This window comes from Parasteatoda tepidariorum, chromosome 12 (assembly GCF_982258835.1).
Source record: "Parasteatoda tepidariorum strain Cologne lab strain chromosome 12, Ptep-v5.0, whole genome shotgun sequence".
NCBI classification, from domain to species: Eukaryota; Metazoa; Arthropoda; class Arachnida; order Araneae; family Theridiidae; genus Parasteatoda; species Parasteatoda tepidariorum.
The window spans coordinates 53984012-54007194 of record NC_141766.1 but is presented as its reverse complement, the minus strand read 5'-3'; the positions used below and the strand labels follow the sequence as shown (position 1 = coordinate 54007194).

Sequence of the window (23183 nt, the reverse complement as noted above, 5' to 3'; positions counted from 1 at the left end):
ATACTTAAATTGAAAATTTGTTTTCAGGATGAAGAGTTTGGAAGACGTGGGCGTCACAGACAGCTTGTAGATATTCAGATAAATTTCAATGATTCACGCCGTGGAAGGGGAAGAGCTCGTGGTGGCCGAGGGGGTATTGGTCCTAGAAGTGGTGGTGGTGGTGGCGGCGGCGGCGGAGGTGGAGGTGGCTCTATGGGAAATAAAGAAATCCACAGAGAAGAAAGACGTGAACCAATGTCTGGATCCAACATGGGTGGGCGAAGTTATCGAAATATAAAAATAAACAAGTCTAGCCAACAGTCCGCTCCTCGTGTGGATGATTGGAATGATTTTCCATCGTTGGTCACAGCTTAACTCCAGCCAAACATTTGTAGATTCTAATCCTATCTTGTGACTGAAGTATTCTTGAAAAATTATTTGTTGACTTCTGTGGTTTGGCATCTTTAAGTGCTAATTGCAACAGATACTGATAATACTTCCTTGTAGGCTAATACATAAGTACCTGTCTTGCACACTCTTAAGAGACTTGTCCAAATGACTTTGTATTCAAGAAGTACTTAGTATTACTTCAGAATTATTCATTTATTCTGAATAAATAGTAACTTTTTTATATATATAATTTGCAGTTTCTGCTTTGCAGCTAAAAATTGATTAAATTCTGAAACATTTGTTTATGGTAGCTATATTAAAAACATCTGCTTTAATTATATTTTTATTTTAATCTTTATTGAGCTAAATAAAATAATTTTTTTGAAGTTTTAAATTTTCAAGTTGAATTGCTAATATTTAAGTATGCTTTTATTCCCCTTAAATTGAAAGCACAGTGCTTCACTGTTGCTTAGACTTTTTGAGGTTTTTTCTGTATTTTGTCTGTTATTCGAAACTGAAATTATAAATTAATAAAAACTTACCAAGGCAATATATTAAAACTAGCTCTAAGTATACTAAGTCACTGTGTTAAAACTAGTGTGCTGTATTTTATACTGTGTGATCTTTCAAGTGAATTGTTTGTGTTTTCTGAGTGCATTGTTTAGTGTATAATATGTTTAATTTTCCTTTAATAGTTGACAGTTATGAAACTCTTAGGTTCCAATGTATTGTGGTAAAAATTTTCTAGTCATTCATATTTCCAATATTTTGGCAATAATAGTCATGAAGTTTTAACATAAAACCTTTGCTGGTGCCTTTGTTCTGACACTATTTTAGTACTAACTTAATATAAACTTGTTAAGTAATTTTCAAGTTTCAGATCTCTAAACAATATCTTATGTTAAGGGATTCTTGTTAACTCTTTTTAAATCAACATCCAAGCTTCGATGTATACTGCTTTGAAGTACAGGAATTTACCCCAATAATAATATTAATAAAGGCCTTAAAAACAGTTTTAAAAAGGAACTGTTTCCTCTCCATGTACTCAAAATGTTTTCTCTGACATTTAGTCTGCCATTTTGAAATTTATTCATATATATATATATAGTATTAAAATATCGATCTGAGTTTGTTAAAAATGTTGATATCTTTATTGTTATGTATTTGTTTATGAATTTTGGACTTAAAATTTAAATAGTTTAATAGATTATATGTTAAAAGTATTTTTAAATATCTTAAAAAATGATGTACCTGCTAAAACACTTTTGAAAATCAAAATATATATGTATATATATATATTAAAAAAGAAATTTTTGCTGTATAGCACAGATAAATTCATTGCATACAATTTATGCTTCTAACGAAGTATTCTGTGTTGTACATCTTAGAATATGACTTTGGTTTTATTACTAACTATTAAAGTTTGCTGCAAATTGTACCCCACAAGTGCATGAAAAAAATGTAGTTAATTTTTTAATAAAAGAGATTGGTTCTTTCTTTGTAATCTTTTGTCTCACTGAATTAACTATTTTTATTACCATAATCAGCATAAAATTTGAGTAAAATCAAACTGCAATTCATTACTTGAAGATTTTTACATGCACACAGAAATTAATTTTTATAGAAATTCTGTAAATTGATTTAACAAATAAGTTGAGACGTTAATTAAAGTGAAATAATTACAATTAATTTTTTTACAAAATTAAGGAAACAAAAATTATATAACTCAAAAGGCTGTAAAGAGTTGCACTTCTTCCATCAGCATGACAGCTTTGTATAGGTCAAAGCGGTCAACTAGTCTCAATTAGATACTAGGTTTTTTCATTTATTGATTCCCACGGTTTTGAGATCTTTTTCCACAGAATCAATACATTTGGTGTTTAGTCTTCCTCTTTTTTGGTTGCCTGTAAACCAGTCAGCTTTTTAACTGGGTCACCATCATCCCTTCTATAGATGTGACCCAGCCATCTTATTCTATAGCATTTAATAGCTGAAATTATGTTTGGTTGCTTAAATTTTCTGTATGACACATAATTGTACTGAATCCACCAAACACTGCTTTCTTTGACAGCTTCGTATATGACTCTGATTATTTTTCTTTTAAATTTTAGTACAGTAGAGCGCCGATTATCCGAACCCTTATTATCCGAATGTCCAATTATCCGAACCATGTCTGAATTCGCTTCGTTTCTTTCTATTAAAAGCTTAGAATAATTTTTAACTTATCTAAAATTTTTCTAAATTTAGAAGAATTAATAATATCCACTACATCTGAAGACCATATTTAATTTACAACCTTTTTTAGCAGTTTTCTTATAGTAGCCAATACATACATGTATTGTTATACAGTTAAACCTACATACCCCTTTAGCCCTCTTCCACTGAAAACTATCTGAATCAAGAATGCGAGTTTCAATTTGACGGTCTACAATGGTTGAAAAGAGGAAGGAGTTTATGAATAGATATGTGCTGAAGTTTTACAATAGGGGGATGGGTACTTGTCACTTATTGTTAATGATTAGTGATTACAGTGCTTGGAATCTTAAATCTTGGAATAAAATAATTAACAAATAAATAAACGAAACAGAAGCTTCTGAACCAGTAGATCTTCCCGATGAAAAGATGCCAGGTTATACATCAGAAGAAATAGAAGACTGGTGTCGAGACACTGAAAACGACTCAGGACTTCAAATTTTAAATGATGATGAAATTGATGCTGAAATTTTGATTTAAAAACGGAACTCCACAGACGAAGAGAAAGAAGTAGGTGATCAATTTCAAGATAGTGAACCTTCTCATATAGAAGCATGCAATTCATTAAATATTGCAATGAAATGGCTAAAACGTCAAAATGATGTTGATCCAGTTCAGTTGATTTATTTAGAAAGAATAAGGGATATGGCTGCTCAAAAAAGAGCATCTTCTTTGAAACATAAGTCTTTGCTGGATTTCTTTTGCAATGGAAAATAAAAAAAAATTTGTAAAATCAGTAATTGATAAAGAATATTTATAAAAAGCTGAAGTATGATAAAAATAATTCAAAATGAAAAAAAAAAGTTTAAAAAACTAAAATAAAAAGTATTTAAAAATTGAAAAAAAAAACTTTTAAACACGCCAGAGCTATATTAGATAGTACTCTGCCAGTCCTAAGCCTAGAAAAAGTGTGAAGGGAAGCTAGTGCATAAATAATAATAATTTAAACTAGATTTTAAACAACTTTCCAATTATCCGAACTTTTCATTATCCGAACCACGTTCGATCCCGAGCTGTTCGGATAATCGGCGCTCTACTGTAGTTTGTTTTTATCGGTTTTATTTAAAGGCCTGCATTTCTTGCCATAAAGTAATGCAGGTTTAGTTAGAGTATTATAAAAGTTAAATTTAGTTTTAATGGAAATGAGCTTTGATTTTAGTTGGTTTCTCAATCAAAATAATGCCTATTGGCTATCATTATCCTGTTATTAATTTCTGTTTTGATATCATTATTGCATTTGGAAGCCCTTTTATTTTGCTATTTTCAAGTTCTGGGATTACTTTGTTCGCTGAGTTTTTAATGATTTGCTCTACCTTTCCAACTATGTTCATTTACCTGTGCATTGCTACACTAGTCTGTTTAAAAATGAATGAATAAAAAGCTAATCCTTTGATGCTTAAAGCAATTGCTTGCTAAAGTGCATAGTTTGTCTATAGAAAGAACTCCCCTCTCCACAAAATCTAAGGCTCTCTGCTGCTATGGAAACAAGAAATTTGCATTTTAAAGAATGGAGCACTTTCCAGATTCCCTTTTTCTCGCTGACTTAAGCCAAAATCTGTCTTAAATATTGGCTCAACATTCCTACTTGAAATACTTAAACCTCGTAACCATAGTGGAAGTTCCATAGTTTCCCAGAGGAATGTTGAGGGGTGTCCTTTCCATAGACAGACTATATCTTTCCTTCTACAATTTTTTATGTGTAAAGGGGTGATTTTTTAAAGAAATCACAAAAGTATCTGAAAGGAATCTTTATTTCACCATACCAGATTCTCAATTTCTAGAATTTTCTATGACATACATTCTAACTTCTCCCATTTTTATAGGGGATTTTATTTAATATTTTATAGTATTTTATTTATTATTTTATAATTAAGTGGAAGTTTGTAATGTAAAGTAGTGAATATTATGCTTTCTATTTTGATTTAATAAATTTGTTTTTAAAAGATTTTGACCATCACTACTTGAAAACAATTGCATAAAACCTGATAATCGTGCTGCGATGATACTAAGTTGCAAAATTATACTATTTACGTCAATTGTTATTTCTCTACCACTTTAAATATTGTGGGGGAGCTTGGATATTCTGGTTGGCATTTATGCTATGATTAAAGCTTTCTGAAAGTTTATTGGTAAATTTTCTGGTTCAAAGCTTCTGAAAAAGCTAGTGATTTTTAAAATAATATAAAATTTTTAATGTATAATTGGAAAATTTAGGTTTTTTTTTCTCATTCACAAGTTTTCTTTTTGTGATTCGCGTTTTTTCTTCTTCAGAGTCAAGTATCTTTATAATTCATTGTTAAAATTTCATCTTTTTATCTAAAGGAAAAGTCAAAATTTACAGTTTAAAGTGATGGGGATTTAGTTTCTTTATCAGTGATTACATTATGTATCTGGGCAAATGGGAGATTTTAATGTTGGATACTTGGATACATAGAAAATGGTTTCCTTAAAAGAAAAGAAAAAATGGAATTCTAGAAAGGGGATCAAAATTCTAAAATAAAAGTTTGACCTTTTTTAGGGGGTCTCTCAGGGAGGTAATAAACTGAGATTGTTGGTTGTGGAGAACTATTTTCCGGAGAAACCCTTGTAACAAATAAGTTGTTGGTACCGATTTTTCTTTTCACTGACATGAAATACAATAATCTCATATACAAAAAATTTAAGTGTGTTTTTTTAATTTCAAAGTTAAAAATTTATTATTTTTCTTTCAGGAAAACATTGCTTACTTTCATTAATTAATTTATTTCATTAAATTCATGTTATGATCTTGTTAAAAACATGCAACTATTTTTCTATTCCAATTTTTCTTAGTTATGAATGTGCTTAACTTTCTTTTTTCCTAAAAGAATTTTTCTTTTCTTTGCAAGCCGCCACTTTATTTTTTTTATTATACTTCTCCTTCTAAGACTAAACACTACCACTAGAAGATACTTTTATTCAATCTTGCTGAGCCAAAACGTCACCACAAAAAGATTCCTATTGACATGAGTGGAATAATTTTATATTCAATTATAATTCCACAAGAGCAAATAGGACAGCAAGTCTTCTTATTTACAGATTCATCATGTTGCTATCAAATCTTTTTTTGCTTGTCCTTTCATTTTCTAGTATCCATCATGCCAAAAGTTGAGATCTACAATTTGCTACACAACCAGTTTGTACTTAGGCTTCCCACAATCACGGAACTAGCAGCTTTTTCGTCCCTGAATGAAATAGATATCCCACAAAAACAAATTGAAAGAAATGTTATATTCCACAAGAACAAATTGTTAAGATAAGGCGTTCTGCATTCTAATTCCTCATAAATCTATCGCTCCTTATTCCCCCCTCTGCTGACCAGACGAGGAGTCCTATCGCCGTTCAAGCCCTCTAGCGTTCACCATGATAAGGGGGCAACCACAAGCGATTTGTAGCTTACAAATTATCAATTTGTTTTTGTGGGATATCTATTTCATTGAGGGACGAAAAAGCTGCTAGTTCCGTGGTTGCGGGAAGCCTTAGAAACCATAGAGTAGAGAAGTAACAGAGTTAATGTCTCAAGTGAGCGAATGGCATTGAAACCATTAAAATGTTAACCGCAGAAGAATTTTACAGGCAGGTTTAATCTCATTCACATTTAGCATAATGAAGGGAAAATAAAAAAATATTAGCTGAATTCAGTTCATTTATATCAAATGTAGATGATTCATTAATATTAGTGAGAAGAGAATCAATAAAATGTATTGTCATTTAAAACTTAATTTTCATACTTTGCAGTAAATTATCTAAATTCTTTATGTTTCTGAAATCACTTAAAGCTGTTAATTTTTGTAAATGGCCATATATGATATGTCTTTTTCTACGTCCCTCTTTATGCATGTGAAGGAAAGACTTTTTTTTTTTTTGTCTAATCACAAGAGATTGAATATGTTATTGGGATAGTTATTGAGATATGAAGAATTATAAATATTATTTTATTTTTGTACTTTTAAGTTAATTTTAAACACATATCAATATATCAGGGTATATTCTAATGAAGATTTTTAATTGAACTTTAATATCACAAAATATTTCTAATTAAATTTGAAACTAATTCATTAAAATATAGTCATCCTCATTTACTAATTGTGTATCGGATGATTGAATAACCTGCTTCGACGAATGAAATGTAATGGAGCCAAATTATTTTATATGAAATCTATGTTAATAGTCCTCGCTCAATTGTATAAAGAAGAGACCTTTTTTAAAAAAAAATTTTTTTTTTTACCAGTTGCAATGTAATTTCCAGCTTTAGTTAAGAAGAGGAGACTAGAATACCCAGTCAATTCAACAGGGACTTCCTACCCATTTAATGCTCTAAATGAAGTTTGAGTACTTTAAGAATTAATAAAATCTTATAAACTGTTATACAGTAAATGAGAAGGTTTTTTTTACTCACTTTGTCTTACTTCACTCGCACAATTTTTAGAATGAAGGAAGGTAAGAAGTGGAGAAATGTTGTGTTAAATGGGAGTCAAAACAGTCTTCAATTACTGATTTCTTTGTAAAAGAATAAGTAGTATTATATACATATGAATCATAATTTCATAAAAATGATGTTCATTATACTATTTAGTAGTATCGATTTGTTTTCATCTAAATTTAAATGACATTTGTCTTTTAGGATCATTATTAAAAAAATTTGTTTATTTCTTCAAAACATTGTACTATGTGTTTTATACCTTTTCAAAGTAAAATTTAAAAAAAAAACATAACATTTAAGACTCTCCCCTTATAAACGAATAACCCTCTTATGAATATAATTGGCTAGAACCAATGGTATTCTTTAAAGCGAGGCTGACTGAAGTTATCTGTCATCTAACAATTCTTTATTATTAATAGGGAAGTCATGTATTTCTTGGATTTAATTGGATTTCATTTTAATTTTAACAAACAGTTGCTCAAAATAAAGTTTTTTATCAAAGCCTTAAGAAAAAAGTTCATTGAAATTTAGTATTTTCATTAAACAAAAAAAGATTGAAAAACTATATTTGGAAAACTAATTGAATGATAAAAATCACTCTTTGTAATAATCCATCCTTATAATCCATTCGGATATTTTTTCATAATGTATTGATTAAAAAATATTAATATTTATATCTCGGGTAAAAAAAAAAAATTATGAAGCCTGAGATGAAGAAAATTTTCCAGTAATGAAACATTACTAAGTTAAAATCTTCAAAATTCAATAAAATCTTACAGGTATTAGGAGGGCTGATGGAAAATTCTAGGCCTGTAAATTAACTACTAAATTACAATGGTAAAGTTATAAAAAATGACATTTTTAACTCCAAATGATCCTTGCTGACAAGAATCCAAAGAAAAACGTCAATTTCTGAAACCAAGTAATCCAAGTTTTCATTGATTTTAAATTTTTTGGAGAATGATTTTGAAATCGGATTTAAAAATACATTTTGGGTTTCCTAGTACATTTTCTGTTATTCTTTACATGAAGTTAAACGGATTAGCTAAGGACTAGAATTTTTGTTTTGTTTTGTTTTGTACTGAAAAGTCGTTTTTACATTTTTAAATTCAACTGTGAATTCTTAGCATTTTTTTCCATTTCAAGTTAATTAAGCAATAAGTAAATAGTTATTTTAATATAAGTAATAGTAATATAAGTAATAGTAATATAAGTAAATAGTAAGCTAATAAATTATTTACAAGACCCTATTTTTTAAATAAAAATTTTTTTTTGTTGAAAAGGTTTGGTGAGTGAATTGTTCATTTTTTAAAATTCGATTTTTTAAAAATCTTCTTACTTATCAGTGTCTTTAAAATAGCAATGTCATAATAAATATTACAGATAAATATTTTCATCATGGTGTGGATGTTGTATAGTGAGTTTTATATATATTTTTAGTTTTCGAAAGTGAAAAATCGCCAAGTTTTGATAATGATTTTAGAAAACATAACCTGATTTTCAATGTTATGTTACTTTCTCCTTATTCAGTTTTATAGCTAATTTTAAGGATATGATTTATCTATAAGTTTTCTAGCATCTGTAAAAATTTCATTGAATTTTATGACTATAGCTTTGGAACATTTTCTTGCAAGAATAAAGATAGTTTACGTCAGCTTCTATATGAAAATATAAACGATGTAATTTTTTATGAAAATAAATTTATGAACATACTTGCATTTTTATGGTCTTGAAAACTTGAAGGCCAAACATTTATTTTTATGCTCAGTGACTAGAATACTTTTTGCTGGTCACTAACCGTTTTGTAGCCGAGAAATATTTTACAATGTAATGTTTCAAGAAGTAAGGAAAAAGAAAAGAACTCCAACTATTTGAAGGACATGGCTTTATTTTTAACACTTTTTGAGTTTCAAATTAAAATAATTTTCTTCTAGTTCTTTGTGGTTCCAATCGTGATAACAGACCATCATAAAATTTAGTTTTCTTTTCAATTATAATTCCTCTGAAAAAAAGTCATTTATTTTAGACACAAGTGCCACTAAATTAGGGATTCAATATAATGAAAATTGTATAGTACTGTATATTTATGCACATGCGAGGGCACTGTGGTAACTGCATATGTATAGTAATTGTTGTGTATGTTAATCAATTGTTGGCAATGTGAGCTAATATTTGACTTCGCTAGCAGTGTACAATACTGTTGAGCCGTCTTACACCATGCTCGTTCAAATCTAATTATGCATTCTCAAGAGATGGGAGCATAACACAGATCAAAACTTGAAGCTCTGGCAACAACTAAATTTAATGGTTTTCGTGTTAACTTTAAAATTCTGTTTAGTTACAAGAGCAGGAAAAATTACTGCAAAAGTAACAATAAATATCTTTAAAATTTTTTTTTCTATATTAAGTGCTATTTTGGAGATTCATTAAGTTAACCGGACCAATGTAACATAAAGTAACATTAAGTTAACCAAACCAATGTTAAAATAAGACTATGAAGTTGAAATAGAACGGTAACTTGTTAATATTCTCAACAAATGGGAGTAACAGATGAGCTCTATTACTGTATAAAAGTGTTTTAGAAAAGTTAATTTTTTAGTGTTTTGATGTGTGTCCGAAAAAGAATGCAAGAAAAGAGAGATTAATGAGAAAAATTAAATTTACATATACATACTTTTTCAACCTTTTGTATTTTACTAGAGCTATTTACTGTTACATTAAGTTCTATGAACTTATCATTACCTGAGAAAACAGTCAGATTATGTCTCATATATGTAGTGTATAGAAATATCTAATTTAAAATACTGCACACATAAAATCTATACTCACTGAAAATACATCCTTAATCTAAGGTATACTTCAGTGTTGTACATTTTGAAAGTCTACACAATAGCAAATGGTGAACGAAAAAAAGAAAAAAAAGCATCGGGTGGGAAAAAACACCAAATAAAATAAAATAGCACAGAAAAAAAAAGCTTTTGAAAAAAAGCATCAGAAAAAGAAAATTACTTTTAACAATCGTATGAATTTACTTCCCATTTGATTTGAGCTATAGCGAATTAAGCCCAAATTTAAAGTAATGAAATGTTTATTTTGATGAAATAAAATTTTTTTAAAAATAAAATCAACTAAAGAACAAGGATTCGTTTAAAGTTTATGGAAGGAACTTTACGCACTTCATACTATTCAACAAAATTTTTAGGATTCTAATAGTTTTTCTGAATTTCATTAATTACACTTAACGTGTTATGCTAATGCTTCATCAACAGGTTTTTATTATTTTTTTAAAAAATTTATATTAAAATGAAACATTTTATAATTTTTGTCAATGTTTTCAACTTATCACAAAATTAGCTGCCTGATAAACTATCGCCAATTGATACATTATATATAATAATAATATTAAATATATTACATAATTGTATCAAGTACTATTAAGAAAAATCAGGATATGCAGTAAATGTTCGTTTTCGCAAGCTTAAAATTAAACCTTGCTTATTAATCAGTTTTTGAAATAGTATTTACATTCGAATAAATATTTAATTATATTGAATTCATGTCACAGCCTGAATCAAATCATTAAACTCATGTAATTGTTGAAGTAGGGTTTTTTATCCGAAGCCTTTTCTTTGCTTCTAGAGCTTTTTTTCTTTTCCAAAGAGCTTCTTTCTTTGGTTCAAATATAAAATGCACTCATTTAAGAGAAATGTTCAAATTCTTAGTGACGGTGGTGAAAATGTGAAGTTGTATCAGATGCAAGAAAGTTTCATTTAAATTACTGAAATTTATACAGTATTTCTTTAAAATTACTAAAATTTAAACCATATTCTATGGATATTAATTATGGATATTCCGTGAAAATTAATTTTTATCAATATCTAAAAATCCTGACATGATAGATTAAAATGAATTTCAGATTTGAAATCAGCTTAACTAACTACATTAGAAAAGGTAAACGCCATGCCCGATATCTATAGCTTGTTTATCAGTGAATTCTTTTGAAATGGGCGGCTGGACTTCGAAAAATAACAGAGAAACTTTTCTTATGTTAGGAAGAAGATAACTTAGTCTGTGGTAGAGTACACATTGCTTTAGTGATGAAAAATAAGGGGTTAAAATTGCAAGAAAGAAACGATGTTACGTATTGATACCAGAAATAAAGAAAAATTGTTTTCGATTTAAATCTTTTTTCATAACTAAAACAGCATAAAAAAAATGTATTTCCCTAAACATAATTCTGTTGTAATAACAGAATGCTAGTAATTCTTAACTCATTATCAAAATACAAATGTTGTATCTTTAATATTAACTTTTAGACGGTAAACTGCAAATTTGTCGTAATAGCGAACTTTTTGTAATGTGCCGCATTCGTTATATCGAACTTGTGCTGTATTTCAAAATCTAATTTGTTTTGTTTGAAATGTTTTTTAGGGTAGAACGATTTCCCAATTATTATTATTATTTTTGTTAATTTTAATGATTGTATGTCGAATAAGTTATAAATTTCGTCAAAATTTTAATATTATTTCTTATTTGCATAATTTATCACTGTGTTACCTTTGTTACCCTCGATAGCTAAACATTCGTTAATCATCAGATAAGACTCCTGACTTTTGCCAGTTTTACGATTTCGGGAAATTATCGATAATATTTTAACACATTTAAAGACTCGCAAATGCTAAATTTTATTATTTTTCTATACTGAAGAATTTGAATAATTGATAATAAAAATTTAAGAGTATTTCCATTATAATACAATATTTTGTTTGACATAAATAGAAAATAAAATAAAAATAAGCACGTAGTTCATGATTGGAATGCTTACCTAGTTAATTTGATTTTAGTTATTTAGGTTTCATACTTCATCAAAAAATTACTTTCGTACTCAATCGCTGATTATACATTACTGCTGAATATTCATTCATAGGAAAAGTTACCTTGTTACACCAATTTAAGTTAAGTTATGAGGGGTTAAGAAATTGCTTACCTAGTTACATTGATTTTAGTTATTAGGGTTAATAAATTGCTTTCATACTTTATCACCGTTTATACATTACTGCTGAATATTCATTCACAGGCAAGGCCTGATCAAGAAATGCGGGGGCCCTAAGCACCCTTGCTCATTACTTTGAACTAAATTTACATGTTCTTTAATTATGAGGTGCTCTTAAATTATTTATGACGCAAGAAAATTGCTATATATTAGTAAATTAGAGCTTAAATTTATTTAAAGTTTTGTTCACTTTTTACTCTAATTGACAATTCTTAACAAAAACTCAAAAAGAATTATTTTTAGCATTCAGGGGCCCCCCAGAGGCCCAGGTCCTTAGGCCTGGGCCTCTTATTCTCTATGATAAATCAAGCACTGTTCATTATGAGGGGTTAAAAAATTGCTTACTTGAGTGCTTATCTAGTTACATCGATTTTAGTTACTTAGGGTTAAAAAATTGCTCTCATACTACATCACTGTTTATTCATTCATAGGAAAAGAGTATGGTTATCAAGTTACCCCAATTTAAGTTTAGTTATGAGGTAAAAATAACTGCTTACTTGATGAACTTACCTGAATATTACATCTCCTCTTTGGTTAAGAGGGGCTACCCATGCTAAATGAACACCGGATTTTTGTTTTGTATCTCTATGCATCACTGCTGAACATTCATCCATAGGAAATAAACCATCTGCCTCCAAAAAACGACCAATGTACCTGCCGGATATTTTATCAAGAGCTTGAACCATAAATCCTTCAAATGTTGAATCTGTTGAACGACGTTGAATATTAACTGCAAAAAAAAAAAAAAAAAAAAAAAATTAATGAAGTATACTGCGCTACCAAAAAAAATAATTAAAAAAAATAAATAAACACCATTGACACTATTTTACTGATTCATTAAAAGATGACTCTTTAATCCGAATATGACCGATCCGATAATCCAATTATGATCTCCGTTTTCTCCCATTATCCACAACTTTCCGGGAACACCCTATATGACCAATGATTTAATTTGGAGGAAAGTAGTAGTACTTTATTTATGTCACGCAAGAGCTGCAGAGTAAGCTATTGGTGACAGTCTGGGAATCATACATGATAATGATACGAAAACATGCCATTACAATTTTGATCCTCTGCAAAGGGGATGGCTCTCTTGCTTTGGTATCCAGACGACCTGCATGCTAAGTCGAATACTTTACAGAGAGCAGTTTAAAAGGGACCAATACCACACACTCTCCGTCACTTCGCAGGCTGATCAAAATGGTCACCCAATCGCTCACTGACTGCAACCAGTGATGCTTGACTTCGGTGATCTTCTGAAAATCGTGTCTTACGATCAAGATTTGGAGGTCTTACAATCATACTTGGTGGAAAGAAAAATGATTATTATTTTTCTTCATACTACATCTATTAATATTTTAGAAATAGTTTATATTTTTCATGAATGTTAAAGAGTAGTGAGGAAAAAATTTTGTCTGTCTGAAATTTCATGCCTTCATCTAAGTAGAAGCTTACGGTAATATCAATTAAATCATTTTTACTTCGCTAAATGATCTGAACTTCAAAGGAGTCAATTATAAATTAAACTAAACTCAATGGCGTAGCAGCCCATCAAGAGAAAAGGCCTACTATGTCCATTGCATTTACTTTGTGTTCTGGGGGGGGGGGGAGAAATTAGCTGAATCCCCAGTATTTTATCGACAGGGATGCACGGCAGGATCAACGAGTATGGAACCTCTGGGGCCAGAATAAATTAAAAGCAGTCCTTTAATTCTGCTTGAGCTGGAGGATTTTTAAAATTTAAATGGAAAAACAATTTTTATAGTTCTGAAAAGCTATTTTTAAAAATAAAATTATTATTCACTAGATAGATCAATATCTAGATATATACTAGATTGTGTCGGAGGATTTTTAAAATTCAAATGGAAAAATAACTTTTTATAGTTCAGGAAAGTTATTTTTAAAAATAAAATTATTCACTAGATATTAGATCAATATCTAGATATATACTACAGATTGTGTCGGAGGATTCTTAAAATTCAAATGGAAAAATAACTTTTTATAGTTCAGGAAAGTTATTTTTAAAAATAAAATAATTCACTTGATATTAGATCAATATCTAGATATATACTAGATTGTGTCGGAGGATTTTGAAAATTTAAATGGAAAAACAAAATTTTATAGTTCTGAAAAGTTATTTTTAAAAATAAAATTATTATTCACTAGATATTAGATCAATATCTAGATATATACTAGATTGTGTCGGAGGATTTTTAAAATTTAAGAGGAAAAACAACTTTTTATGCTTCTGAAAAGTCATTTTTAAAAATAAAATTATTATTCACTAGATATTAGATCAATATCTAGATATATACTAGATTGTGTCGGAGGATTTTTAAAATTTAAATGGAAAAACAACTTTTATAGTTCAGGAAAGTTATTTTTAAAAATAAAATTATTATTCACTAGATATTAGAATTCAGTGTTTGATAAAGAAAATGATATTTGAAGTCAATAAAAAAGGAAGAACCGGCTAAGTGACATTTTCAAAAAATAATCAAATTATAATACAAATGCTTCATCATTAGCAGTTCGGGAAAGTGGACATAGTGCTAGAGTTGGACATCTTGAATAAAATTTTTTTATTTATTGGTAAAGTTTCCTCTATGAGATTGACAACACTGATGTGCAGTTGCATAATCACACTGTGATTACTTCAGTAGAGATTCGTTAAAGAAGATTTTTAAGGTGCGAAAGTAACTTTCAAATTTTCTCTTTACTCTTTTATTAACGCATTTCATTTTCAGAATTTTAACAAAAGGGGATAGTATGCTATAAATTATACCGTTTTTTATACTTATTTTGATATTAACTTTTGCTCTGTAGAGTTTCAATTAACCAGCATTACGCATTAACAAACACAAGTCCTCCTTTGGCTAGCGTGGACATGTCCACACTGGCCCTATTGAAGAAATTTGAATTGATTACAAATGTAATACACTTGATGCTATTTATTTCCTAAATTAGAATAATTCTGCAGAATGATATATCTTTACACGAAATTGGTTTCAATCTTAAGTAAGCAATTTAGCTCGAAACTTTCATACCAATCAACTTTTTAAAGGTTGTAGGCAAAGTTGGTTATAAGCAGCAAAGTTTTATGTTTACTTCAACTATCGCTGATCAAAGTTACCCATCCTTAACTGCAATATATTGCTAGCTTCTGCTTTTCAACCTACTAATTAAGTTGTCCGAAGGAAGGCAAAATGGAAGACCAGACACAGAAAGAACTTTGTATTAGCTCATGTAGCAATCATGGAGGAGAATTCAAAGCTTGTTTGTCAAGGTAGTCCCAAACATTCTTTGTCAGAATTATGTTTCCAGATTTGTATGGTAACACACAAATTTTTTTTCCTGCAGTATAACCGTGCACTGTCTGTTTAAAAAAATTACGCTTAATAGCGAAATTAGATATACAAAAATCTATGAATGGGGAATTTGGTGTAAACAATAACAAGATTCTAAAACCGGAGCTGAATTCAGAAAACAGATTAACGCATGGTAAATCTCTCAATTTGTGTTATGTGTGAAGGAAAATGAGTGTGATATACTAAGAAGTTTTTTAATTGAGATTAGTACATAAAATTGTACATAATTTTACCATATTACTCTTTTGTATTTTATAAATTTTAAATGGTCGTGAACCATTAATTGATTTTAGGAAATTAATTTCACGACATGAATGAAGTATAAAGTTTGCCATTTGTGAGTGTTGCGCTCAGTTTTTTTTCTTTTAATACTTTTAGATAAAGTTAAATTGATTTACAAATTAATGGTAAAAGCACAGTTCAATTTAAGTGCAATAATAGGTGTTTATTTCAAAATGAATTGTGGAATTGATACAATCCTTTTCACATTTACTAAAGATATTTTGCCACAATTTATTGTTTTATTTTAATTGCTTACTTCAATTAAACTTTACGTTTAGTACACAAACCATCATAACTCAATTCAAGCAAACAAAATCTTTTTTAAAGCTTCCTTTAATTGAAATAGCAATCTCTTTTATTCTATTTACTTACTCTTAAATTAAAAGAATCCATACTCTTTTCAGTACAATGCAATTTCCTTTTCCGAAGATGTATTGTTACTATTTATTGTTTTGTTTTATTTGACTGATTCAATCAGGCTTTATAGAGTTTTACTACGTAATATACACAACCCATTATAACTCCGTAATTCAGACAAACAAAATCTTTTTCAAAGCTATAATTAATCGAAATAACAATCTGTTATTTATTCAATCTAATTACTCTTTGAGCAATAAGAATTGAAACAATCCTTTTGAATACATTGCCCATTTCCCTTTCTCACGACATTTCTCAACTATTTATTGTTTAGTTTTAATTGACTGGTTCAATCAGACTTTATGGAGTTTCACTACACAACCCATCATATCTCATCAATCCAAGAAAGCAAAATAATTTTTAACATTATAATTAATTAAAATAACAATCTGTTATACATTCATTTTACTTATTCTTAGAGCATTAAAATGAATCTTATCATAGCTATTTAGTTAATGTTATTTTTGAAGAATATTTTTTAATAAGCCTTAATATATCGAAATTTTTTTTTGCTACAATAATTGAAAAAAAAAATGTTTTTTGACGTTAGAATAAACATAAAAAACTAGAAAAAAAAGAAACCAACTCATTTTCTTTTAAGTGAATTAATTACATTTCATTCCTTTCATTGCATGAGGATTTTTTTTTTATTTAATGAGATGAGGAAAAATCGTTAATCATTTAAGCCTGTAATGCGTTTCTCACTTAAGACGCATTTTATTATTTTCTTTTTTTAAAATTGAATTTATGTTTTTGCTTTTCTTAGAGAGAAGCTCATCTGTTTTCGACAACTATTGCTCTCCGTAACATATGTGTTGAAAGGATAGGCTTTCAATATGGCTACTAGGCATTAGTTTAATCGAAAAGAAAAAAATAAATAAAAAACGACAAGGATGTTTCCCCATCACTGCTTTCATTAGACTTTTTTTTCTTATTCTATTGTTTTTAGAGTAATTTTAAAATTAAGATTAATTTTAGAAAATATATATATTTCTTTTACTCTAGAAGAAAACAACTGTTTTGATATTTCTTGTTTTGTGTGTTATAAGCTATACTTTTAGAAAGTGTACAGTTAGTGCAAAGACTAGTATTTTTATATGATACCAATGAGTTCCGTATAAATCGTTGTTAATGTGTAATTTAGAATATGTAATATGTAATTTTAGAAAAATGTGCGCATTTTTTCGCACAATTAAATCTGTCTCGTTGATCATTACACTCGCCTTCCTTTTACGATAATTTGTCGGATTTCGATAGCCTTAACTCACCACTTGTGTTTTGTTTTAATTTTTGATAAAGATCCTAAAAATGTATATAAATGGTGATCTTCATGGGACACCATGAGCAGTGATTTAACGGCAATCTCATGTAATTGTGGGGTAGCTAAGAGCATAATATTTGTAACGCGTAATTTTTGATATTCACATTTTTTTTAATAAACTCTTGCGCATTGTAATAAAAATATTGTATTTTTATTTTTAAAAAAATGATTAGATTTATGACTTTTGACAAAAATTCTTTTTTTTAAAACACCAATGAATTGCTCGGAGATTAGTTTGTTAGTTCCTAATAGTTACTGTTATTAGTAATGTTAGTTAGCAACTAATAGTTACTGTTATTTTCCGCTGATGCAATGGGATAAATAAATGAGATAAGACTAGTTTAAAAGTAAATGCACTTTAATGTGTAAAACTAAAAGAAAGAGCATCAATTATCTATCTGTAAATGAAGAAAACAAAATAATAAAGACTATACTTGTCACTGTCACATACTATCAGCAAAAGCATGCATTTAACTGAGTTATAAGTCAAAAAGTAAGCGAAGGGAAAATGTAAAAGGGATAAATAGGGATAATATTACTAAGTACCAAATAGAGTAAAATGAAGCATTTACGTTAAGTGTCAAATAAAGCATTTACGACCATGCCATGGATTTTCATTATTAGTATTCTTGTGCAGAAATCTGTTCTTCAAATAAATAAATGAGTTGGCTGTAATTCTGCCCACAAACTTTTTGGTAATTCAGCTTCAAACATTATAGTACTTCATCCTGTTCTGTTTCAGCAATATCATTCTTTTTTTGGAGCATTTGTACTTCTCATCTTTATACTGGATAAGGAATCTTCAAACTTCGCAGAACAAAATTTCATGCAATTATCTGTGAGGACAGCTTTAATCTCTCTATCCATTATATTTTCAACTTGTGCTTTGGATGTACAAAAATAATCAAAACATTTTTCTTGGGAGCATAAACGGGAACAAATCTCGAAAATAATCACCAGTTATATTAAGAACATATTTGGCACCACCAAATTATAATCCAATCTGTACTCTCCCAAAGATTCATATGCAACTATCGATTATTAGTAGATCTCGGAGGACATTTCTTGTTATTTCGCTTTTATGCAAATATCATATTGGTAAATTTTTCCATCCATTACCACTAATACATTTTTGGTCACGTGTCTCAAAGATTCCGCGTATTGATGCTTTTATGCCACATCATAATATCGTGTCTTGCATTTAATTTGACTTCAATATTTGTGCATTTTTTAGATTTTCAGTAACAGGTTCAGTATGGATTCTAAACGTGCTACAGCAAAAATAGAGTTGTCTGGTTTGCGAATTCAGCATTTTAAATTCTTAATTGTCTCAGATTAATCGTGTAAATCAATCTCTCTTTTAAGCATTGACTTCGTCAGATAAAATTTATTGAGGGGGGACCATACTTAAATTGTTACTTGAGAAAAAAAAATTTACCTTGCCCTTATTAAAATTGTTACTATATATATATATATATATATATATATATATATATATATATATATATATATATATATATATATATATATATATATATATATATATATATATATATATATATATATATATATATATATATACACTGAGTGGCCAAATTATTATGACCACCTCAGAGTTTTATGTGAATGAGTTATTGCGTCACAGCGCTGCCGCTAGAGGGCAAGATAACTATAACACGGGAATGCTGGACAAGTGAGTCATCAGTTATACTGTGTTGCTTGCTCAGATATGGGAAAGAAAAGCGATTTAACTGAATTTCAACGTGAAATGATTGTGGGTGCGAGATGTGTCGGAACGAGTATCAGCAAAACGGCTGCCCTTGTGAAGTGTTCTAGAGCAGCAGTTGTTAATGTGTACAAAGAATGGACAATCAAGCAAAAAACCGGGTCTCAACGTCAGACTTGTGGTCGTCACAGGGTACTGAATGCTCGATCAGAGAGAAGGCTGACCAGGGTTGTGCAGCGCAACAGGAGAGCAACAGTGCGACAAATTGCAAGTGATCTTATTCAAGGAGCAACTGTGAACGGCTCTGAACGGACTGTTCGACGCACATTGCGCCGTATAGGGTATGGAAGCAGACGACCTGTTCGTAAGCCTCTACTGCCTGCTTTAAATAAGAGCAGACGTCTCCAATTTGGAAATGAGCACAAACATTGGACAGTAGATGACTGGAAGAGGGTCATGTGGTCTGATGAATCACGATTTCAAATGCATCGCGCAGATGGCAGGATAAGAATATGGAGAAAACAGCACGAAAGCATGGACCCCTACTGCATTGCCACGGCACTTCAAGCTGGTGGTGGCAACGTTATGGTATGGGGAATGTTCTTTTGGTATTGAATGGTTCTTTTAATTCCTGTACCACAACGCCTTAATGCCCAAGGGTATTTAAGTATCATCGCAGATCAAATACATCCGTTTTTGTCAATGGTGTACTCTGGAGGGGAAGGATACTTCCAGCAGGACAACGCTCCTTTTCATAGAGCTGGCATTGTCCTCAGATGGTTCGAAGAGCATGACGGAGAATTTAACTTGCTTCGTTGGCCAGCACAATCCCCAGATCTCACTCCAATTGAGAATTTGTGGGATGAAATTGAACGGGCGCTCAGACAGATGGATCAAGTACCATCAAATTTGCAGGAATTGGCAAGGGCAGTTCAGCGAGCATGGTCTGGCATACCTTCTATCACCTACCAGTATTTCATAGAGTCCATGCCCAGACGAATTAAGGCAGTAATATGCGCAAAAGGTGACCCAACAGCGTACTAAAGGGGTGGTCATAATAATTTGGCCTCTCAGTGTATATACTAAGTCGTCTTGAAATTTAAGCAATACAAAAAAAAATTTTTTTTTTTCCCTATTGAGACGAATCAGTATTCATTAACATCATTATTCTGTCTTCTGTCATTTTAAGCAAAATAATTTTTTTTGTGTAGTTGCAAGAGGAAAATACACATTTATGCCTACCATAAAATATTATTCTGGATCAGGGATAAAATCAAAATATTCTGGAAGAAATACAGATTTCTCACTGATCCTCATAAATATGTCAACTCCTTTTAAAAAGTTTTGTAGAATTCTTCGATTTTTCGTAATGAAATTTTATTTCCTTAAAATCAAGGAGATAATTTAGAGAGAGAAAAAGTCTATAGTTTGATTTTCTTCCTTCCTTCTTAAATTCTTTCTCTCTTTATTTTTTTAAGTCTTAAACTATTTTATGTAATACTCGCTTAAAAAACTTTATTTTTTGTTCAATAGTGTGGGGCTGCTTACTTCTTTTCTATTACGATAAATAAATAGTCAGAGTTTAAAAAACATAACGATTTTCGAATGCAAATTCAAAGCTCTTTGATTGATTATTTTAACACAGATTTCTACAATCTCGAATAAAATAATCAATTGTTCTTTAAAATATTCCTTCCAAATCTTGTTCTGCTTAGAAATATTCACCAACAAAAATAGATCGGTTTACTTTTCGAAAAGTAAAGAGACTTTGACCAAACGAATGAATAAAATGCAGTAGCCATTAGCAGTAGTATCCCAAAGAAAAAGAAGAGGGCGCTAGCGGGCCAGATGGTCGATTTTCTCGAATCTCCCTTTTAAACAATAGCCTAAGTATCTTCCTTTATAAAAAATAAAACAAAAGACTGGTTGCGTAGAAGATAAAAAGGAACAAAACAAATTTATTTTCCTTATCCTTTCCAATGAAATCTTGTACAGTTTGAAAATAAAATCTGCTACAGTAATGTATTGAATAGAAGAACAGAACTCGGCCCCATTTACTAAGATAGATATAGGTGGTTTCTTTTTCACTCTGTCTACTATCTATCTGCGCGTACCAAATAGTAACATCTGTCTTATCCGCTTCCAAAAAATAAAAATGTTCTCTAAAAAGGAAGTTCAGACTAGTAAGGAAGCTAGATCTCTCGAATTCACCATATTTGTTCAAAGACTATTGTTGTTTTGAAATAGATTGTATCAAATTGAGGTTTATATTTTGCAGTGGTAAAAAATGTGCATACCATTCGATGATAGGATTTCATGCTGAATCCGTACTTAGTTAAGCGGGACGCAAACTTCAACATATACTTATTCATACTTGTTAAAACTTTTCACAATTGAAGAAAGGAATTCAAAAAATCTATATATATATATATATATATATATATATATATATATATATATATATATATATATATATATATATATATATATATATATATATATATATATATATATATATATATATATATATATATATATATATATATATATATATTTATACAAAATATTGAACTTGTGCAAAACCAAGAGAAAAAGCTGGATATCAATGCCTTATCTCGTACATTTACAAACATCTTATCAAAAAATTATTTATTGAATATTCCTGTACTAGGAAAATATTATTAAATATACATAACTATTATAAATGATAATATAAAATTAGTATATTAAATTAATATATTAAATTAATATATTAAATTAATTAACCCGTCTATTTAGTTAAATTTTCGTCTTAGCTAAACAAATTTGGTATTAGAGCTTATGAATCAAAATAAAACTTCTATTTACAAGTTTTTTAATTAATGCAATAATTCAATGATTTCAACAATATACAAGAATTTAACAATAAGCTCAAACATATTCAAATATAATAAATTAAGTTTGTGATAAGTTATAATTTAAATTATTGTCATTATATTCATTTGAGAAATATTTTTTTTTAATAATTAAAATATTTTTCTAAATAGTTTTCATGTGATCAAGAAAAACTCGTTTCCTCTTTTAACCAAACGATTTAACAATTTTAATTAACGATTTTAACAATTTTTAATTTTTAATTAAAGGATTTAACAATTTAGCTAGATCAAATTCTTTAGACTCCGCAATTAAAAATTTTTCTTAGATCAAAGTTAACAAAAAACTATATGCAGTATCATAATTAGTTTTATTAAATATAATATTATAATTAGTTTTATTTAAAAAAAACCCAAAAAAGTGTAAAAATATTTCTTATAAAAAAATTGTTTGGTATAAAGTAATCGATCCTTTTCTTTTCGAAAACATTTTTTAATTGAAAAAAAAATTGTCAGTGTATATTTTGTTATAGAGATTATTGAGTTTCAAACTGGAAGATAAATTAAGAAAATATCTTTATGATGTTTTACATTGTTTAGTTTAAAACTTTTTGTTAACTCTCGAGTTTGTTTCGAGTTCGTCAAGTTTTACGAAAAAAAGCTGTAAAATTCGAATTTTCTGCTTACATTATGAGTATAAATTTGTAAAAAGATTTGAGAATCATATGCAATTGAAAGAGAAAAGTAAATTGAAAAGATGAAAAAAGAAACATGATTGCAGTACAGGACTTTATCAAACGACTCTCTAGATTCATTCATGTGGAAGCGTTTCGGTGAATAACTGTTAGAGAAAAAAACGTTATATGGGACACAAATTATAGGATAAAAATAGAGAGAGAACAAGGAAAGAAATAAAAAACGGAAAAACATTTTTTAAAAGTGAGAAGAAGAAAAAGAAGTTCAAGAAAATAATTAAAGTTTTAAAAAAATTAATAAAGCCAGAAAACAAAACAGCGAAAGGATATAATCTTGATTATAATTATGGGTTAATCAGCTCACTTGATTAGATCCATAAAATAGTCCTTTCTGATAATATATTAA

At 29.1% G+C, this 23183-nt stretch overlaps 2 protein-coding genes across 3 annotated transcripts in view; one reads left to right on the top strand and one right to left on the bottom strand.

Moving 5' to 3' along the window:
• LOC107448332 (intracellular hyaluronan-binding protein 4.S) overlaps positions 1-1873 on the top strand; it is a 41948-nt gene extending 40075 nt beyond the window's left edge. The window contains exon 9 of the mRNA XM_016063860.5: positions 28-1873. Within this exon, the coding sequence (XP_015919346.1) occupies positions 28-354 (327 nt within the window). The 3' untranslated portion in view covers positions 355-1873. The remainder of the gene's footprint in view (positions 1-27) is intronic.
• A 7062-nt stretch (positions 1874-8935) lies between these two features.
• LOC107436077 (putative defense protein Hdd11-like) overlaps positions 8936-23183 on the bottom strand; it is a 50363-nt gene continuing 36115 nt past the window's right edge. For both annotated transcript variants that reach the window (XM_071188301.2, XM_016051236.4), the window contains 2 exons: positions 12627-12846; positions 8936-9065 (listed from right to left, as the gene is read on the bottom strand). In XM_071188301.2, the coding sequence (XP_071044402.1) occupies positions 8978-9065; positions 12627-12846 (308 nt within the window). In that variant the 3' untranslated portion in view covers positions 8936-8977. The remainder of the gene's footprint in view (positions 9066-12626; positions 12847-23183) is intronic.